Below are 21,022 nucleotides of genomic sequence, written 5' to 3'. Positions count from 1 at the left end.
CGTTGATGTTGTAAATGAGTCTCATGGCCATCCACGCAGGTTTGGACAAAGGACAATATTTGAGGCTGAGTTATCAAAACATGCTGGAAATCTTTTATCCCTGAGCAACCTTCACCACACATTTTTGGTCATTCACATTGGTAGAGAGAAAGAAATAATGTTACACAGGGAGCAGCTGCAGAAGGAGATCAGTGTAAACAGGCCAAGATGATGTGCAGAGAAGCAATGATGTGATGTTTTTTTTCTTTCCTTCAACAGAGTAAACAGAGTAGATTGGGGAGAACTTAGGCGAAGCTGTGTGGGAGGATGAATCCAGCGAGTCCAATAAAGAAACACATCGACTGTTGTTTCTCCAGGGGAGCTCCTATATTCTCTGTGTAACTGAGGGGAATATTAGACATGCCTCCTGTGTACACCACAGTTCCTTATGTGTGAGATTGCATTATAGTGACACATTATACTTGTGTGTTTGTTTGTTTGTTTGTTTGTTTGTTTGTTTCAGGGTAAGATTGGCTTTACTGTATGCATGCGTTGATATGTATGGAAAGCATATAAATATTATTAATCATATATTAATGAAGGCATTGTGTGTAAAATACAAATGTGGTGCATTTATAATTGCCTCTTTAGTTGAATTGAAGCATAAAGTGGTGGCCTCTCAAACAGAGCATGGTGAATAGAGCAATATTCCTCTTCTTATATTTCAGACAATGCCTAAAACTCATGAAATTGTTAGTTCTTGGAAAGTGATGTGCAGGAATGAGCCATGCATAATGTATTTTTATTGTATCTAACCACTCATAGAACCTCAATCCTTATGCTATGTTGCTTCTGGCGATTTGCGACACTTTCATAGAGAAATGTTCAGTAAATGCAAAAGGACCATTCAGTTTTATTCAAAACAGATGATTGTATGTATCGTGAGAGTTCAGAAATTGCATTTGAAAATGTTGTACAACCTACACTAAACCCTAAACTATCTAACCGATAGTGTTAAGAAAAAAACATTTGGTGAAGCAACCATGCCATTATAGCTTACTTCTATAAGTATTTTTGCCTCTTTATTGAGACTATTGATTCATGGGACTTGTACCTGAGCGCTCCACATCACAAGTGCAATGCTGTACCAGGTGAGCTACTGATCAAGTTTACTATGATATAAAAGCCATATAGTCTAGATGGAAATAGGGGTCCACGTGCACCCCCCAGCTTTTTTTATGCCACCTGTTTTTTTTTGTTTTTTTTAATCATTAAAGTGTCTTTTTTCAGAATCTGCCAGGTACCAAGCTGAAATAATGTCCCAAAGGCATCATTTTTAACCCTTTGCTGCACCCGACCGGAACCTGAAAAAAAAAAAAAAAAAAAATGATATAGAAAGTGGCATAACATTTGAAGCAAACAAAATACAGAGACAAATGAACACATTTTCCCATACAATTCTGACCCCAGGAATTTAATGGAATGGCTTTTATTTTGACATTTGAAAACATATTGACCCTATTTCTGGACAAAAATAGCAAAAAATGGCCAAACATCAAAGAGGATACATTTTTTTTCATTTTCTCAAGCGCACCGGGTGATTTTTTTTCTTTCACAACCTGTTTTTTCTTTATCATTAAAGTGTCTATTTTAAGATTAAATTGGGTACCAAGCTAAAATAATGTCCAAAATGCTTTATTTTTAACCCTTTGCACCAAACCCGAAAAATCTAAATATGATATAAGTGGCATAACTTTTGATATAAACAACTTACAGAGACAAATGGACACATTTTACTATAAACTTCAGACCCCAGAAATTTAATGGAATGGTTATTTTTGATAATGGGCTGGTTGATGGGGGTGTAAAAGTCAATTGTAGATTTCCTAGGAGGCACTTTCCCTGTGCTTGAAATAAAACCACCAAATCCAGGCATCTGCTGCTTGCCCTGGCAGCTTAACCATCTGCAGAGGAGATGGTGTTGTACTGCAACATTGAGGCATCATATGACTCTTGGTTCTCAGCAGGAGGGGTAAAGTTGGCATTGTTGGGGAATTTGGGGCCAGCTCTTTTGAATGCCAGCTCTGGGAGCGTTTCGGGAGGCGTGATCTTAAGGCTTCTCATCTTGGATGACCTGTCACAGAGAGGAAGGGTCCTCTTCTTGGTGCTCACATGGCTCTCCTTCACCTCTTGAATCATGATTCCCCAGGCACTGTTTACAACATTTGAGCCATGAACGTTGGTTGTGATTCTGTTCAGGTTGTCCCATTCACTTGAGGTTGTCCCAAACAGTGTTTCCCTCGCCGGTGATGATTTGAGGGGTCAGGTGGGTGGAAATGTCATCAAAAGCCTTGGCCATTGCTGTCTCAAGTTCCATACTGAATTAATGTGTTTCTGAGTGTCCTAGTCGTGAAAGGATGGTTGTGAGCTACAAAGACAGAAAATTGCTTTAGTAAATATCAAAATCAAATACCAGTATCAAAAAGAGTTCAGCATTGACAATGTAGGACCTCGTAAGCAGTAAATTAACTTATAACTCACCTGTTTGCTTCAATAGAGGTATCGAAGTGTGGCACATAGGAGGATGTGCTTTGGGAGTTTCCACTTGCTGCTCGACACACATCTTGTGTAATCGAATAGACCGGCCTCTGTGTCTTCTCGCACTTTTCGCTATCAAGTGTCTCAGTCATCACTGACCTCAGAAATTGTACAAGATGCTCTGGAAGAAGCATGTCCATCTTCACAGCATCTAGCTCCTGTGCTGTCGGGGGCCATGGTAGCTCCTTTGACTCTTTGAATGCTTTTATAATGTGGAGATGGAGGGTGAGTGCTGCTTCTTGAAGTTGGTCAGCTGTTCCAAATTTGTACGCACATCCAACTGCTTCATCTACAGTAATGCTAGAGCTGTATTTGAGGTTCGACTAAATACACCCACGGTGTTGCACCTTGGGGAATGTGAGTTCATGAGAGATGTCTTTGTCTCCTTGTAACCATCTTACCAATTTCTCACTGCGGTATTCAGGATTAGGAAAACCTTGGTTTTCCAATGTCTTCATGTACAAGTTGCACATGGATCTTAGCTGGACAACCTCTTTGCATTCAATCACATTCCTAAGATTGTAATCCTTTACCACACAATACGACTTGTTATGTGTTGCTATCTTTCTGCAGGCTGTCAATGTTGTCTGCTGCCTTTTCTGCCCTCTTCCTTCCACGCTCATGGGTTTGGTACTCTGTGTTGAAGTTGTTTCTGCATGATGGATGATACTTAGCTTCCATTGCAAAAAGGTCCTTGCCCTGCACCTTGCGATAAAGAGCCTCTTTTTTTAATTCCTGTGCCCTAGGTTCAATAACTTTCCAGGCTGGTTCCTTGTGTTTCCAACTCTGAAACTTTGTAAGCTCTTTAAACTTGAACTTGGATTTTGCTTTGTCACAGAAAATGCACTGATTGGGAAACAAGAAGGAACACCTTCTTGGAGCTCCTTCAGATTGAATTGACATAGATTTGACATGGCGCAGAGAGTCCTTTTTCAATGATGATGATTCACCAGATGTAGTTTCATCACTTTGACACTTGTAAACAATCTATTTTCCCTCTAACACTTTTACAGCAGTTTTGGTGATAGCCAATTGTATCCAAAGGCAAGTCCTCTAATGTTAATGGAATCTGTTCACAAATATCCATCATGCGATATGGTGAACTGGCTGCTTCACAGAGTCTCATACTGTATCTCGGATACTGTGTAGATATGATAGCTTCTCGCATCATTTTATTTATTTTTCGGGTTCCGGTCGGGTGCAGCAAAGGGTTAAAAATGAAGCCTTTGAGACATTATTTTAGCTTGGTACCTGGCAGATTCTGAAAATAGACACATAAAAAATCAGGTGGCATAAAAAAGTCGGGGGGTGCACGTGGACCCCTATTTCCATCTAGACTAATACATATGGAGCTGATTATGTGGTGCTTTTATCAAAATGTGTTTACAAATCATGCACTATAGTAAAAGTGTTTTGAGGTCATAGTATAGTGCAAGGAACTGTGCAAAAATAAGTCTCTATACATCTATAATCTTTCCCTGTAATCAGAATATGTGTGAAATGATGTTGGTTTTTTACATCCACTATAGTGTTAATTTCAGCTGGAAACTGCAGTGAGTTGTATGTAAGTGATTTGTATGTTTACAATTAATTGTATGTGTATGATACTACAGTATACTGTATGTGGCTAGTTTGGCTGCTTTAACCAATTGACAGATGAATATTTACCAAAATTCAGTAGAGTATGATTGGATGTATTGGATTTCACATCAACGACAAAAAAAAAAAAAAAATGGCTAGTTAAGAATCCTACATCAACATCAAACGATGCATTACTCTGATTTGGAAAATAGCCATGCAATTGTGTTTCTTGTTATATAGCAAATGTGACTCAAAATTATGGGCATGAGATGTTTACTGCAGAGAGCAAAATGACACACACAAAAAAAAGAAGAAAAAAATACATATAGCAAAGACCTTCAAAGAACAAACAGAATGAGATTAATACTGAAACATTATCACTGTGTTCATGTCATGTCATGTTCTCTGGACTTCAAATGTATATATTTAAAGTATAAATAAAAGTATTTGGCAAAGTGTTATTTTATATTCTTATTTGTTTTGTATTTGCTTGTTTGCAGGGCATCACTTGCCACTATGTGCTTGAGGAATGAGGACAAAATAGGCTGTAGAAATTTATTTTCCAGTAGCTCTACTGTAAGCAGGAAAACCACATGAATTCCAGTCTATTTTCTTGGCTTGGCTTGTTTGAATAAGGGATAATATAACCTCTGCTCTGTCTATTAGGGACAAAGTAGAACAACATTTTTCATTTAAAGATGCAGTGTTTGACAGCCAGCAAACTAATATAAATGCATAACAGGACCAGCAGTAAGATAAAATCAAACAAATATAACTTTCAGAAGCAGTCAAAATTGAAAGTGCAGATTCCTCTTAATTTAGACCAAGTGCTTCACAAAATTTTCACCATGTTCCTTAGCTTGATGCGTCAGAGGAACAGATGGAGAACACAGAACAGTGGCAGAGCACAGTTATTATGGTCTTGCACATTTACGGAAAAAAGAAGAAGAAAAAAAAAAATCACTGCGACCTAATGGAGTCTTTGCCGGATCCGCTTTCCCAAGCCTGTGAAAACACTGATGCAAATGTATATTTTAAAGATCATGATTCACAGGGAGTTTTGAGCATTCCCTCTTTGAAGCAGGAGCTCAGGGGCTTTTGGGAGGGTAGTGCACTGCTGTATCCCACTGCGGTTCAGGAAGACAAAAGTAATATTCTCTGGTGAATTAATGCAGTGTCGCAAATTCTGTCTTCCCTGCCTCTCCTTCTCTTAGTGCCGTGGGGTTTGAAAGAGCGAATAGAGTAATGAACATGGAAAAAGAGCGACTACTGCCAAAATTCAAAAACAGGCAGCTGAAGAGTGGATGGAAGGCAAGAAAGAAAAACCACTGAAAAGACTACTCAAATCCCCTACTTCTAGAAGAGGACTCAAAGGATTAAAAAATCCCTGAAATAATACTTCATTCAAAAAAAGTTTTAAATGGACAACAATGAGCGTTCCACATGGCATATACATTAAATAAAAAATATCAGTCATAAGCCTACTGGATATACTGTATATGACAGAATACTGTAGGCCCATAGGCAATAGACACTGAGGAGTCTAGCGATTTGCTATTAATCAAAGAAGTCAAGTCACCTTCATTTATATAACGCTTTTAACAATATTAATTGTTTCAAAGCAGCTTTACAGTGATAATAGGAAATTACAGTAACAGAGATTGTTTTGGCTTTACAGCAGCTCTAGGATAAAGTTATTGTCCAGCTAAAGATAGTTTTGATTGATTGATTCACTATCCATTGCGAAGATCATTAGTTATTAAGTTAGGGGCCGCTAACACAACACCATTCTAACAGAAAACCCTCAACGCTCTCTGGCCGCCCATCTGCACAAAACAGTGCCTGGTGGCTCGAGAACGCACTCCTGGAAATAGGTTCCAAGGTGCAAACGATTATCAGTTATCTCTGCGCAAACCTACGCAACCTCTGCGCAAACACCGATGTTGCACACATGCGCATCACGTTCAGTCCATAGGTATGCGCGTTTGAATACATGTGTGCGCTGGCGTGTAGTCCTTCTTTACAAATCAACCCTCAACAAACTACTTGTCTGGCCTGAAAAAATTAGAATACGGAATTATATACCGCGGGATAAATAGAGAGAGTAATATTAGTGTAGACGCCATCCTTCTTATGATGGGAAGTGTTCCCGGTTCTGACTGACCTAAACTATGCAGCCTAACATTGAAGTCTATAATGTGTTATGTGTATACCAGGCCAAAGAGATGTGTTTTTAGTCTAGATTTGAACTGACAGAATGTGTCTGCTTCCCGGACAATGTTAGGAAGACTGTTCCAAAGTTTTGGTGCTAAATAGGAAAAGGGTCTACCGCCAGCAGTCGATTTTGATATTCTAGGTAATATCAACTGGCCGAAATTTTGGAATCGCAATAGACATGACGGACTATAATGCATTAAGAGCTCGCTCAAGTACTGGGGAGCTAAACCATTTAGTGCTTTGTAAGTAATCTGCAATATTTTAAAATTAATACAATGTTTAATAGGGAGCCAATGCAGTTGGCCACAAAACCACAAAAATGTGGTTCTCTTACGAGAGGTTCTCTCGTATTGCGTAAGTTGCTTACGCATCGGGAAAGTCTTCTTTCTTCGAGATCTGAAGCCAAAAATTATCCTTAATTTTGTATTCATTGTCAACGCAGTGCGGCAGCCGGCAGACCATGGCAGGCTGTATGAGCGTGCTCATTGGCTGCTCAGCAGCAACTGCTTAAGCCTACCAGTGAGCCCTGAGTGACGTCACATCCAATGAAGGGGGCTTCGCGCCCTCCACACCCCTCTAACCGTTAAGATGGGTGTGGCCAGTGTGTATATAGGCAGGGCTCACAGGCTGAAATTCTGATTTTCTTGTCTTCAGCGAAGCTCTTCGCATCGCTGGATCTGGAGAGCCGCCGCCGTTGAAACCAGCGACCAGCAAGCCTAGGACAGCGCCTGACGAAGCCGGCCGCCTTCGCCGCCTTCAGCCATCCGTGCCTGCTACGCTATCCGGCGACATATCCTTTTATTTCTGCTGTGTGTGTTCGCCCTGCGACACACACTATCTCTCACTGTTCTAAAAGAGCAGTGTAGTTTTTGTCAAAACGCCTCATTTTTTTCCTGCGGCTCCTGCCGTGCCCCGCTCAGCAACGGAGACCGCCACCTCTTCTGTGCTCTATGCCTGGGCCGCGAGCACGCCGCCACCGCACTCTCTACGGGCGGCTGCCCCGAGTGCTAAGAACTTTCAATGTCGACCCTGCGGGCTCGACTTGAAGTTTTCGACCAAGCTGTCGCTCCGTCTGTCTCTCGCGCGTCACACTATATGTTCCCCGTCCAAAGCCACCGGGACACTGTGTGTAAAACGGCCAGCTATCGCTGTGTGCGATCCGCCGTATCTAAGCACCAAGAGCGTGCGCGCTGCGCCCGCCCCTCCGTTTCGAGCTCTCAAGCCCGCGATGCGCGGCGATCAGAGCCCTGAGGCCATTCTGCCCCTGGCTGCACACGCAAGAGCGTGGGAAGCTCTTCCAGGCGCATCAGAATGGGTGCTAAGCACAGTAAAACTAGGCTATACTCTGCAGTTTGCTCGCCGCCCCCCGCGCTTTCGGGCGCGTACCGAGACGAGAATGAATGGGGAAGTAGCACATCTACTTTGAGCAGAAATAGCCACACTTCTGTGCAAAGGGGCTATAGAACCGGTTCCCCCTTCTATGAGCGAGTCGGGCTTTTACAGCCGATATTTCCTCGTTCCCAAGAAGGACGGAGCTTTCAGACCGATTTTGGATCTGAGATATTTGAACAAAGCTCTTATGAGAAGACCGTTCAAAATGCTCACAACCAGGAAGATCCTCGCGCAAATTCGCCCGAGGGACTGGTTTATCTCTCTCGATCTAAAGGACGCATACTTTCAGATCCAGATAATACCCCGTCACAGGCCATTCTTGAGATTCGCCTTCGACGGTCAGGTATATCAATACACCGTCCTGCCATTCGACCTGTCTTTGGCACCCCGTACATTCACGAAGTGCATGGACACGGCTCTCGCTCCCCTGAGAGGTCAGGGGATGCGAATTTTGAACTATCCGGACGATTGGCTGATTCTAGCACAGTCAGAGGCCGAACTCATCGCCCACAGAACAGTGCTTCTCAGCCACCTGGAAAGCCTGGGGCTCACGGTCAACTGGACCAAGAGCTCATTAGTGCCCAGTCAATCAACCTCTTTCCTGGGTTTGGATCTGGACACTGTGGCAATGACGGCCCGCCTATCGCCACGGCGCGCGCGCTGCGTTCAACGCCTGACTGTGTCCTTCCAACCGGGCAGCACCGCACCTCTCAAGACATTTCAGAGGTTGCTGGGTTGTATGGCTTCAGCTGCAGCAGTGCTTCAAATGAAAGATTGGTATTAAAGAGCACACCCAGGTTCCTAACCGAAGACGAAGACTTGACAGAGCAGCCATAAAGTGTTAGACAGTATTCTTGGTTATTACATGTGGGCAATTTTTTGTCCAATAATTAGAATCTCTGTTTTTTCAGAATTAAGTAATAGGAAATTACTAGTCATCCAGTTTTTTTATATCAGCTATGCATTCTGTAAATTTAGTGAATTGGTAAGTTTCGTCAGGGCATGAAGAAATATAGAGCTGAGTATCATCAGCATAACAGTGAAAACTGATGCCATGCTTCCTAATGATATCTCCCAAGGGTAGCATGTACAGAGTGAACAGCAATGATCCTTGTACTGAGCCTTGAGGTACGCCATACTGAACTTTTGATCGATAAGACATCTCTTAATTTACTGCAACAAACTGATAATGTTCAGATAAGTATGATTTAAACCATGCTAATGCAATTCCGCGAATGCCAACATAATTTTCGAGTCTATTTAAAAGAATGTTGTGGTCGATAGTATCAAATGCAGCACCAAGATCGAGTAACACTAATAGAGAGATACAACCACAATCGGATGATAAGAGCAAATCATTTGTGACTCTAATTAGAGCTGTCTCAGTACTATGGTACAGTATAAATCCTGACTGAAAATCCTTGCAGATATGATTTATTTCTAAAAAGGAACATAGTTGTGAGGATGCTTCCTTTTCTAGAAAAGGTAGATTCGAGATTGGCCTGTAATTCACTAATTCTGAAGGATCAAGTTGCATTTTTTTAACAAGTGGTTTAATCACAAAGACAATCCTAATGACAAAGATAAATCAATGATATTAAGAAGAGGATCTATGACCTCTGGAAGCATCACTTTCAATGGCTTAGTCGGTATAGGGTCTAACATACCCTATACCGACTAACATACCCTATACCGACTATACCAAGATGATTTAACGAGTTTAGTAAATTCTTCCTCTCCTATAGCAATGAATGAATCGAATTTTTCCTTAAGGATGCACTGCCTGATGCAATACTGTAGTAGATGGTTGCATAGTTATAATTTTCTACCTGATATTATCAATCTTGTAAGTAAAGAAGTTCATAAAGTCATTACACATCTAGGTTATAATATGTAATCATATCATTAACAATAAGTGCTTTTAAAGTAAGGGATTGAATATTCAGCAACCTGAGCTTTATCATTTGTTCATCTGTATTATATATGTTTTTTAATTGTTGAACATCAATTCAATTATTACCCTTAAATGGGTTTGGGAGTTTTTTGTATTTCCCAATTCTGGGAACAGACACAGTCTCTATATGATGATATCTAGGTGAAAGAGTCTCTATGTGATGGGATTTATCTGACCTTGGTGACGTGAGACAGCTGGCAGATGGTCGGTTTAGCCAGTCTGTCTGCTTCCTGACCTGAGCCCCAATTCATGTTTGAGCTCTAAGACTATGTGCCATATTACTAGAGAGAAGAGCAGCACCATCCCAGGAGGGATGAATACCATCTCTTTTCAACAGGTCAGGTCTGCCCCAAAAACTTTTACAAATGTCTATGAATTCTATATTATTTTGCGGACACCACTTAGACAGCCAGCCATTGAGTGAGGACAATCTACTAAGTATCTCATCACTCCTGCGAACAGGAAGGGGGCCAGAGCAAATTACAGTGCCTGACATCGTACGTGCGAGTTCACACACCTCTTTAACGTTAATTTAACGTTCACACACCTCTTTAACATGCCGACGTGAATAATAATCTTAGAGAATTTACGATTAGCATTAGCCAGCACTTTTAAAATTGCTTTGATGTCAGGCGCTCTGGCTCCCGGCAAACATGTGACTATGGTGGCTGGTGTCTCTATTTTTACGTTCCGTGTAATAGAATCGTCAATAACTAGGGCACATTCAATAGGATTCACAGTGGGTGTTTCACTGAGTGGGGAGAATCTATTTGTTATGGTAATTGGAACAGAAGAGCGGTGTTTTGTCCCACGACTACAGAGTCTCACGGTCACCCAGTTGCCCTGCTGCACGGGCTCTACATGCGGAACCGATCAATGTAGTTCACTAAGCTAGTTGCATCCAAAGCAGTATAAAAAGCCCTTGCACTCTTACTATCCTCAATTAAAGTTTGGATGCGTGTCTCTAGTCCTGAAATCTTCTCCGTCAGCCTGACTATCTCCCTGCATTTATCACATGTAAATCCTTTAGTGCTAAGGAGAAGGCTATGCTATACATGTGACACGAAGTGCAAGTGACAATAAGAGGAGAAGACATGACTCACCATGTTTGTTGACTGATCCTACTCACCACAGTTGTTTGATGAATTCATAAAAGGCGCGCAAAAAAAAAAAAAAAAGACGCAGGCACGGATGGCGCGAGCATGTGCAAGAAAAAATAAATTAAAAAAAGACAGCAGGTACGGATGGTGCGAGCGCACGAAAGAAAAAAAATAAAATAAAGATGGCAAGCCCGGATGGCACATTAACAGGCTAGCGATTTTGAAAATGTAAAGTTTATAAAAGCACTTACATTAATTAATTTGGTAAAATTGATTATTAAAATACTTTTAGGGTTTATTCAACTATTATTTCACAGTTAATATGAATTTTATTTACATCTTGTGTGTATACTATTGAAACACGGAGTATTTTAACATTTATAGATATTACTGAGTATTTTAACAATATACTTTTTTTGGAATGAGTGTTATGAATCCTGATGTACTTGGATGTAAGGTAAATAGTACATCTTGCTGCAAATGAATAATTTATATCCCCATATTCTTGCCCATATGGCACAGTTATATTGCTTTGTATAGGGTAACAGCAGAACAGCTCTATAAATATATTCAGCTTTCAGCATTTACATATCTTATGTCATAGGTGATACAACCTGTAGAGGTGCTCTTCACGCGTGTTAGAAAGAGCAATAAGCCTCTAATCTACCCCTCAGAGGATTTTTAGAAGGGTTCTTACAATTTTTGGATGCTGGAAATCCAGCTGTGTCTGATGTGATGTATATGGCAATGTTCCACTTTATTGAGTGTAATTAATTAAACATCATATCAAATCACCAGGGACTGGCAGTCACATGTTGTAGGCCATGTTGGATAAGTATTCACACCAAACTCTATTATCCACATTTGAACCAGCCAGCATAAGGATTTTGCTCCTTTTAGGCTAATGAAGGTTATAATGTGGTGTGGTAAATCGACAGCTCGGATTTGCTTTAAATTGTTTAATATTTGAATGTGGGATTAAAGTACTCCACAGTCTGTCAATACCTCAAGTATTCAAATAGATACTGCACAAATGTGAATGTCCATTAAAATTAATGGAATTGCTAAGTGCAATAAGTACACTTAACCCATTAAAATAGAGATTATGTCTAAAATATCATAATGATTTGGATAGAGAAGAACAGTATGTTGTAACACCACAATCTTTTCTGTTGGTTGAGGATGGTTGTAACATTTTCCAGTGTACTTCTAAAAGACCCACATAGTTCCATTCCATAGTTGTGAGAGACTAACACACACACACACACACACACACACACACACACACACACACACACACACAGTTTTGACTTTCCATAGGCGTATTGGTGTTAATACTGTACAAACTGTATGTTCTATACCATAATTCTACCCCTAAACCTACCTATCATATTTAAACTTTATGCAATTTTACATTTTCAAAAAAATATAATTTATTATGTTTATTAATTCATTTCATGAATTACACTGTAATACACTGTAATATAAACTTGGACACACACACACATTTATTATACAGTATATATATATGTGGACGATGGAGTTTGGAATGAATACTTATCCAACATTTCCTACAACATTTGACTGCATTCCCTGGTGATTTGATATGATGTTTAATTAAAGGGGTCATATAATACCATTTTTGTACAAGCTAATATGATTATTTAGGGTCTAAATTAAAAGTTTGTAATATACTTTAATTAAAAATTCTCATTAGTATTGTAAGAAAACACTCATTTTACCTGGTCAAAAACAGCTCTGTTTTCAGCACTCCGTTCAAGTGCATGTGTCTTTAAATGATAATGAGCTTTGCTCACCCCGCCCCTCTGTTCTGTGCGTACACCGTTGGCAACACAATAACACAATAACCATAACGCGTTGTTCATCATAAATGTGGGATTATGAATTATATTGAGAACGTAGTACATAGAAAACATGCCGTAATGTACCCTGAGTGTAAACCGTACTCGGTTACCTAATGTAACCTCGGTTCTCTCTAGAAGATTGTGTTCAACTTATTGCGTAAGTTGCTTACGCTACGGGTAAAGTCATCTTTTCTCGAGATCTGAAGCCAAAAATTATCCTTAATTTTGTATTTATTGTCAACGCAGTGCGGCAGCCAGCAGACCATAGCAGGCTGTATAAGCATGCTCATTGGCTGACCTGCGGCATCTGCAGCAGCCTATCGGTGAGCCCTGCGTGACGTCACGCTTCGCGCCCTTCACGCGTCACAGCCCGCCAGAATGGGTGTGGCTAGCGTGTATAAAGGAAGGGCTCACAGGCTGGAAATCTGGTTTTCATAGACTGAAGCGAATAAGCTCGTGGTGCGACACGGCAGGTTACGCAATACTCGTTCCCTCTTCTAGAGAGAACCGAGGTTACATTAGGTAACCGAGTACGTTCTCTTACGAGAGGTCCCCTTGTCAACGCCGTGCGCACCGAGCATTCATTGCATGAGTCCCAGGGGAGCCCGGGGAACACAACATGCGGGAACAGGCGGCCAGCAACGCGGGCCAGCACATGTAATAAGCACTTCATAGGAATACAGAGCGGATCTGCCGGTCTATGTATAACGTGTGGGGAAAGGCGGCCAGCAGCGCGGGTCAGCACAGTACATAAACACATCATAGGGAGAATAAAGAGCGGCTCTGCCGGTCTATGTATAGAGAGTATCAACCCTTAGCGCAGCTGTGTGGAGAATAGGTGGCCAGCAAAGCGGGCCAGCACAAGTGCACAAGCGCATAGCGGGAAAAATACAGAGCGGCTCCGCCGGTCTGTGTATAGAGAATCTCACCCCTTAGTGGTAGCTCACCAGAAGAGCTAGCAGTACATGAGAGTAGTCTGCACATGAACAAATGGGCAGAACGTACGTATCACTCATACTGATAACAGTTTAGCCTGCAAGGCGGGAACTTCAGGTTATAAAATCTCACGAATGTAGAGGGGGAGGCCCAGCCTGCCACCATACAAATGTCGTGAATAGAAACCCCGCTGGACCAAGCCCACGATGAGGCCATGCCTCTAGTGGAGCGGGCTCTAATGCCCATAGGGCACTACAGGTGTTTGGACGCATAAGCTGCTGCGATAGCGTCCACTATCCATCTGGACAGGCTATGTTTCGAGGCAGCGAGACCTTGAGTGCGCCCACCAAATGAAACAAGGAGCTGCTCAGAACGCCTGAAGGCGGCGGAGCATGTGATGTAAGCTCTCAGCGCCCTGACGGGGCATAGGAGGTTATCACTGTCCTCGCTATCGGATGCTGGCAGAGCCGATAGGGAGATGATCTGCGCCCTAAAGGGAGTGCCAATCGCCTTGGGGACGTAACCGTGTCTCGGTTTGAGGATGACTTTAGAGTCATTTGGTCCAAACTCGAGACATGTGGGGCTAATGGATAGCGCGTGTAGATCCCCCACACGTTTTACTGATGACAGAGCTATCAGAAAAACGGTTTTGAGCGAGAGGTATGTCAGATCCACGGATTCTAACGGCTCAAAGGGAAAAGCTTTCAGGGCCTCTATGACCAAAGAAAGATCCCACATAGGAACCGAAGGTGGTCGTGGGGGGTTCATCCTCCTGGCTCCTCTAAGGAAGCGGATGATGAACTCGTTCCGTCCTATCGCACGGCTGCGCGTCGTCTCCGCAAACGCTGCAATAGCCGCGACATACACTTTGAGCGTGGAAGGGGACCTGCCCTTGTCCAACAGCTATTGCAGGAAGGAGAGCACCCACGAAACCCCACACGTGCGTGGATCCATGCTCTTAGTAGCGCACCATTTGGAGACTGCCATTTAGATGCGTAGAGTCTTCTTGTAGAATGAGCTCTAGACAGCGTGATCGTGTTCACGACCCCTTCTGACAGATCAGCGGGTATCCGATGATTATTCACGTATGCAGAGACCAGCGCTCTGCATGGGGATGCCAAATTGATCCACCGGCTTGAGAGAGAAGATCTCTCCTCACCGGGATCGGCCATGGTCGATCGGCCATAGTTCACTTCGCTCTGAGTCTGCGCCAGTCCAACCCTGGATGGTTGACCATGTAGCTCTACCTAGGATCTCAGTGCCCGTCGCTTCACATTCCTGAGACCATCATCCCTACGTCTCCACCACGCTTCTTCGTCTCTCTGGCTCCGATTGGTCAGCCGTCTCTCTGCCTGTGCCACAGACTTCCGGGCCTTCAGCTGCGCTTCGTCCCAGGCTTCCGTCAGCTTCACATGAGTCCTTGGTCACTCTGCCTTCACCTCAGTCCTCTGGTGCACCGCCCTGCCCTCTAGGATCTTCCGTGTCACCCGGTTCCTCCTATCCTTAGGCTGCACATGAGTCTTCACCCTGGCCAGCTCCATTTTGGTCCGTCAGCTCCCTGGTTCCTCCTGCTAAGTCTCCCTCATGGCTCCTCCCTCCTTCGTCTCCACTGTGGTAATTCATACTGTTCATCTTGCTGTGGGGTTATTCCCTTTTTGCTCCCTCCCTCCACTCCCCCATGGATTGCAGGAAATATTTTGGAGCATCTGGAATCCGTTTCTAGAGGTGAGGATAATGTGACAGCGACACCCTGGATTCGGTTCTGTCATTCGCCCTCTTGTGCTCCCCTTTATAAGAATGTGTGTAGCGTATATAAACGCTGAAACAAATATTAGTCTGGGTCTGGATTTGAACGCTGTAAAGGATCCTTACTGCGTTCGTCTGCAAAGAACCAAACTTACTGAATGTTTCCTGTAATGACACAAGTTAAGTTTTAGTTTGATTCTGAACTTGGTCTGTCACAATATCAGATTCTTCACCACATGGTTATCGTGGCCTAAAGAATTCACTATAACGATATAACGCAATATCTATCTAGAAATTTTAAAAAACAATAATAATGTTATCAGTCAAATAGAGATTAAAAATAAATTATATTGTTTCAAAGTATAGCATGCAGTGATAAATGCGATGTTAATTGGCATTGCATTATGAATATAGATTATCCTTATGAAAATCTAAATAGTTTGAAGAACACAGATAAACTATAATACTGTTGCAATGCGTGCTAATTCTCGTCATGTTTAATCAGTCAGAATGTCTCTATCTGCGTTTTAATCAGCTACATCAATCGATGGATGTCTTTGTCAATATTAGGGCTTTCATGGAACTTATTCCTCATGAGTCTCACTTGTGGACTTTCTGCACAAGGGCACTCTCCTGCATCGAGGATGATAACATAAATTGCATGTGAGAGTTTAGCTCCATGATGCTCACATTGTCCTATGTTGGGTAAAAATAGAAAACAAAAAATACTACTCTCTAAAGATATTTGAAATAAACGTACGGTAATCATAATCCATCATTTGTATCTAAATGAGCGCACTTTTGGACTAAAAGCCCAGAGGGATGTAAATAATAAAACACAGAAAGGTGTCAGCAGTTAACAGGTTAATGTAACATTTTCCATTTTAGGACTAGCAAAATAATGGAAACTTACTCTCTGTACAGTGGCCAAATCTGCAAGATAATGGAGGCGGAGGCGGAGGTGGAGGTGGTTGAACAGGTTGGTGTTTTGTCCCCCTTTTGCGCTGACTGTTAATCGGCAAGTCCTTGACTGGGCTGATAAACGAGTCATTTTCTCAGAATCCCAAAAACTGCCACACTGGCGAGCTTTAACTTTCTTGGAGTGCTGTGAGAATGTCTCGTCACTCATATCTGACGACATGCTTTTACGCGGCAGTAGCAGTTGCAAGCTGTATCTGCTTGTGTTTTACGACAGGTGGCAACCAGCGTTGAGGTGCAATACCACCACCTACTGTACATTAGGATGTCAACCAGATAAGGCGCTGGATTATTTACATGTCATGTTATCATATGTGTAATATTCATTTGAAATATTACCGTTATTGCCAATACTGGTATATTGCGACACCCCTAATTAACACAATAACGCTATTTCATTTTTTAAATATCATGGTTATCGTTAATACCGGTATATCACGACAACCCTTTTCTGAACAGTGTAAACTTACTTGAGATACATTCTGTTCTTCGTTTCAAAGACTGTGAAATACTTTACCTGTGAATACCAACCTGAATTATATTCGACGCCTTGCTTCAAAGACTGTGAGAGATCTTACCTATGACTACTTACCTGATTTATGTTTAATGCCTTGTTTCAAATACTATGAAAAGCCTTACCTGTGAATGCTTACCTTACATTAAGTCTTTGTGAATACTTACATGTGAAAAGCTACCTGAGTTGTAACCTGTTCTGCCCTTTCTGATGAAATTTCCTGCTTCAAGTCTGTGCTGTGCCACCCATTGTTTCTCACTGGTCCAGTTATCTTGCTTGTCACAAAGATTGTTTCAGTTGCTCAATATGTATTTTTAATCAGCCATGGCTCGTCTGTAAGGGTGGGGCAGTGGCTTCATGAGAAACACAGACCCTTATATAAACTGAATCAATAATACATTTAAAAATTCTTAAGCATCAAGTAACAATTTTTTTCTCTAAATTTTTTTTGACTATTTTAAGTCCTAAAGTGAGGAGGATTATATTAAAATTTAGCGCATGGCTTCGGCAGGCATACTAAGGGTAGAGCCTCCCCAGCTGAACAGCGCCCGCCGCCCCACAATTTGCCAGTGTAAATGTGTGATGAAACTAATACTGCAGTGCATTCCAATTGAGAAATCGGACAAACTCCTATATGGAATCAGACTAATCGGAATTGAAGAGATCAGATTCCATGTGGTTTGTGCTGTTCACACTGTCATGAGAAAAAAAGATCTGGGTCACATGTGAGCAAACATATTGGATTGGCCACATTTGCCTGCAGTCTGTTTGAACGTCGGCTATAGCGTTAGTTTATGATACCCAGTTTTCTCTGTAACCATTGACGAAGTCGGCAAGATTTTTTTTTGTTTGTTTTTTGTTTGTTTTTTTATCATGCAAGTTATTCCAGTTCTTTGAGTTGTTTTTATTTTTCATTTTTTATTAAATGTTTGGGTTGTAGTGTGATATATGGCATAATGCTTTGTAACAACTCACGCAGATAACGCCGGTGCACTCTATACTTTACAAATAAATATAGAACGATCATATAAAAGTTTGATATAAATAGCGCAATATATATATATATATATATATATATATATATATATATATATATATATATATATATATATATATATATATATATATATATATATATATATATATATATAATCAAAGCAAAAAATGTTACAGCAATCCCTGGTCTCCCCTCTACAGGGCAATCCCACTATCTCACCTAGCCTACAGACATAGAGAAAAGAGACTGTGTGGGATAAATCTCGGAAGGGAGGTCAGAACAGTTAAGCCGCTGTACCTGTTCTACATCAGAGCAAAAAGAGGTCTGCCTTTCCCCGTGCGAAGTGAAATACACTGACAGTGTCCCACCCATTTGGGGTTTGCCGTTCGTTCTGTGTATTGGAGGCTCCAGGGCTGCTGGGGAGGAGCGAGGCTCGTCTTTATCAGTAAGACAGCGCCGCTGCTCGAGCGCTACACTGACCGTCTGCCGCGCGCAATCACCGTTTGATCGGGACCCGCGCGGAGTCTCTCCGTTATCTCGCCGCGTGCCACTGCAGCATAAGGGCAAGAGGAACTCCTGAGAGGATCACTTATTTCATCTCCGCTGACCCTTCCTTGGAGAAAAAAAACAAAACAAAACAAAACACACGGACTTATCTGACACCTGTCCAGGGAGATACTTAGTAGAAAACCTGTGCGTGTAACTCAGTGGAAGAAAGAAGTTTTAACCGTAGGTAACGTTGGACATTTGTAACCTTGGAACTCGTAGGCACTGTTCGGTGAGGATGGGACCGTTGCTCGTCTCCATCGCCCTCTGCGTGCACCTCGCTGTCCCGCATCTCGTCAAAGGTGAGTGGCAAAGCACAGGATCCACAAGATTTTTTTTTTTTTTGTGAGTAATGTTGTTTAACTTTCAATTCTAGGGAGACAAAACAAAATAAGAATTCGGCACGTAACTCGTTTAAAACAAAATGTTTACTGTGCATCTCAAACATGCCCTGGAATTAACAACAGAATGCATGATTAGTTTGCATTAACTATATGATCACAAGTCATATGCGGATATTTGAGATGCCATTCATTGTACCTCATTCTGTTTTTATTGGTCAAATGAAGGTAAGAGAGACATTATTTTTACAAGGTATCCCATTGACAGGCTGCTACGGCTTTCATGATATTACTCCCACGGTTTTTACATCTATGGCAAGCTTTTTTAACATTTAATCCTTAAAAACTAACGACTTTCTGTTATGATGGTACCAGTTGTTATGATTTATTTTAATAATTATCCAGGTAATCCAGTAAAGACTAGAGCTATCTTTTTCAATTTCACCAATTATTCCTTATAGCCCATTAACAGTGATACTATTACTATGCTTATGTATTAGTCTACACACTAGTACTAACATCAATCAATAAATCAGTCAATCAATTTATTTATAGAGCACAAATAAAAACATCATTATTTGATTACTATTCTTATTCTTTGCTGCTAGTCATTATCCCAAATTATAGTGTCTCTTCCAGCTTTGTTTTTGTTAACGAGACTCTGGTATGTACATACTGGTATGGCTTGAAAAAAGCGAATACAAAGTGCCAACTGCATAACTATGTAAAACTGGAACAGGGACCAGCAACAGTTAGATTTTTTCTGGCAGTAAATAGCTGATGTCTGAATCACAGATCATCACTGAATCAATGACGAATATTTGCAATTAACCAGTTAACCATGGAATAGTTATTGATGGAATATCATTATTGAGATGACAAGCAATTGAATAGACACTAGTGAGTAAATTATGCTAGTCCCTGTAAGAAAACAGTATGATTATTTGATGAATAGTTACTGTAGAAATACTGCACACAAGGGATACTAGTCATTAATGGAACTTGCAAGTAATTAAAATATAAATCCTAGTAAAATAAAATAAAAATACATAGTTTTAATGAGTCAGTGTTAAAACAGCTTGCCACATTTAATCAGAATTTTGAGAAACAGAAGGAGACTGATCAGTTGTCATGCTGGAAGGACTAGAGATCCATTTACCGGAGCTCAGTGGATGTTTCTCCTTGTTTTTATTGATCTCCAGTCACAGCGAATGTTTTGCATGAAAGTGATGCATATCCATTCAGATTCAAATGTGCTGTCATTGTGAGAGTGGACAGGTTTCATTCCTGCTTCCTTCATTGTGATATTCGCATTACCAGGATTTCAACATTATTCAGAGCTGCCAGAACTGCCGTAAAACATCTTGAAGATAATGTTCAATGATGTCATGATCCCTCTGATTATAATCATAAAAAAAAAAATTGTGTTTTGGCATGTAATTAGATTTAGGTATGTGACATTTGTGCTTATTAAATTGTACACACTAATTTTAGATGCTTCAATTGTGATTTTGGCATTTAGATCAGCATTATGACTCTAGCAGTAAAAACAAAAGACTCATCATCCATCTGGCACAAATAAATTCAGTGCATTCAAAGAGAAGAAAGGACATCTTAATGCTTAGTTGTTTTTTCATAGCTTGAGGGACACAGTGGAAGTCCCACTTTTGTGTCATTATATGTTTCTTTAATTCCATAGGAGGAATACAAATAATTAATTGTTGACAGTATGAATATACAGTATAACTAAAAAAAAAAACTAAAAAAACAATGTGGATAAGATATCTCGAATAATTTGGAAGAATTGAAGACGAAATGTCTAAGTTCATACTGAAACTCTTGGCAAATTTTCTTGGTTTCTTGGCAAATCTGAGCAAAGTTTAAGAGACCGAGATCTCTGAAACTCTAGAGGAGACACATGGGAAATTACTGGGATCTTTTTCCTCTTGAGAAAAACCTGAGAAGCAAAATTCTCAAACATGCTCTCTACTGAATCTCTTTGCAGTCTAGGAGAAACGGTTCTCATGTGCGATTTTTTTTTCACCCTGAGGGGATGAACCTGTTTTCTGAAAGTGTCTCCTTGAGGCTGCTAGATCACTGAAGTATATGATGAAGCGTTCTCACAGAGGTGATGAATTGTGAATAATTCTTCATTTATATGTTCCTCAATAGCAGATTTTATCGCTTTCTAAGTTTGGATGCTGCTTTAGTATGGACATATCAGTCCAAATATTTGAGAACTAAATAGTATGGTGAGCTAATAAGTTGATTGCTTATA

The 21,022-nt window shown here is 41.0% G+C and overlaps 1 protein-coding gene across 3 annotated transcripts in view; it reads left to right on the top strand.

The window, feature by feature from the left end:
- The first annotated feature begins 18,231 nt into the window (after positions 1 to 18,231).
- The window catches only part of edil3a (EGF-like repeats and discoidin I-like domains 3a), a 183,832-nt gene continuing 181,041 nt past the window's right edge, over positions 18,232 to 21,022 (top strand). For 2 of the 3 annotated variants that reach the window (XM_081366963.1, XM_081366962.1), the window contains exon 1: positions 18,491 to 18,705. In XM_081366963.1, the coding sequence (XP_081223089.1) occupies positions 18,642 to 18,705 (64 nt within the window). In that variant the 5' untranslated portion in view covers positions 18,491 to 18,641. Of the gene's footprint in view, positions 18,706 to 21,022 lie in introns of all 3 variants that reach the window. The other variant, XM_081366964.1, reaches the window with a different exon arrangement.

The sequence above is a fragment of the Scardinius erythrophthalmus genome (assembly GCF_964197995.2).
Source record: "Scardinius erythrophthalmus genome assembly, chromosome: 5".
NCBI lineage: Eukaryota > Metazoa > Chordata > Actinopteri > Cypriniformes > Leuciscidae > Scardinius > Scardinius erythrophthalmus.
Note: the sequence above shows the minus strand (reverse complement) of the source record. Positions and strands in the feature narration are given on the sequence as shown.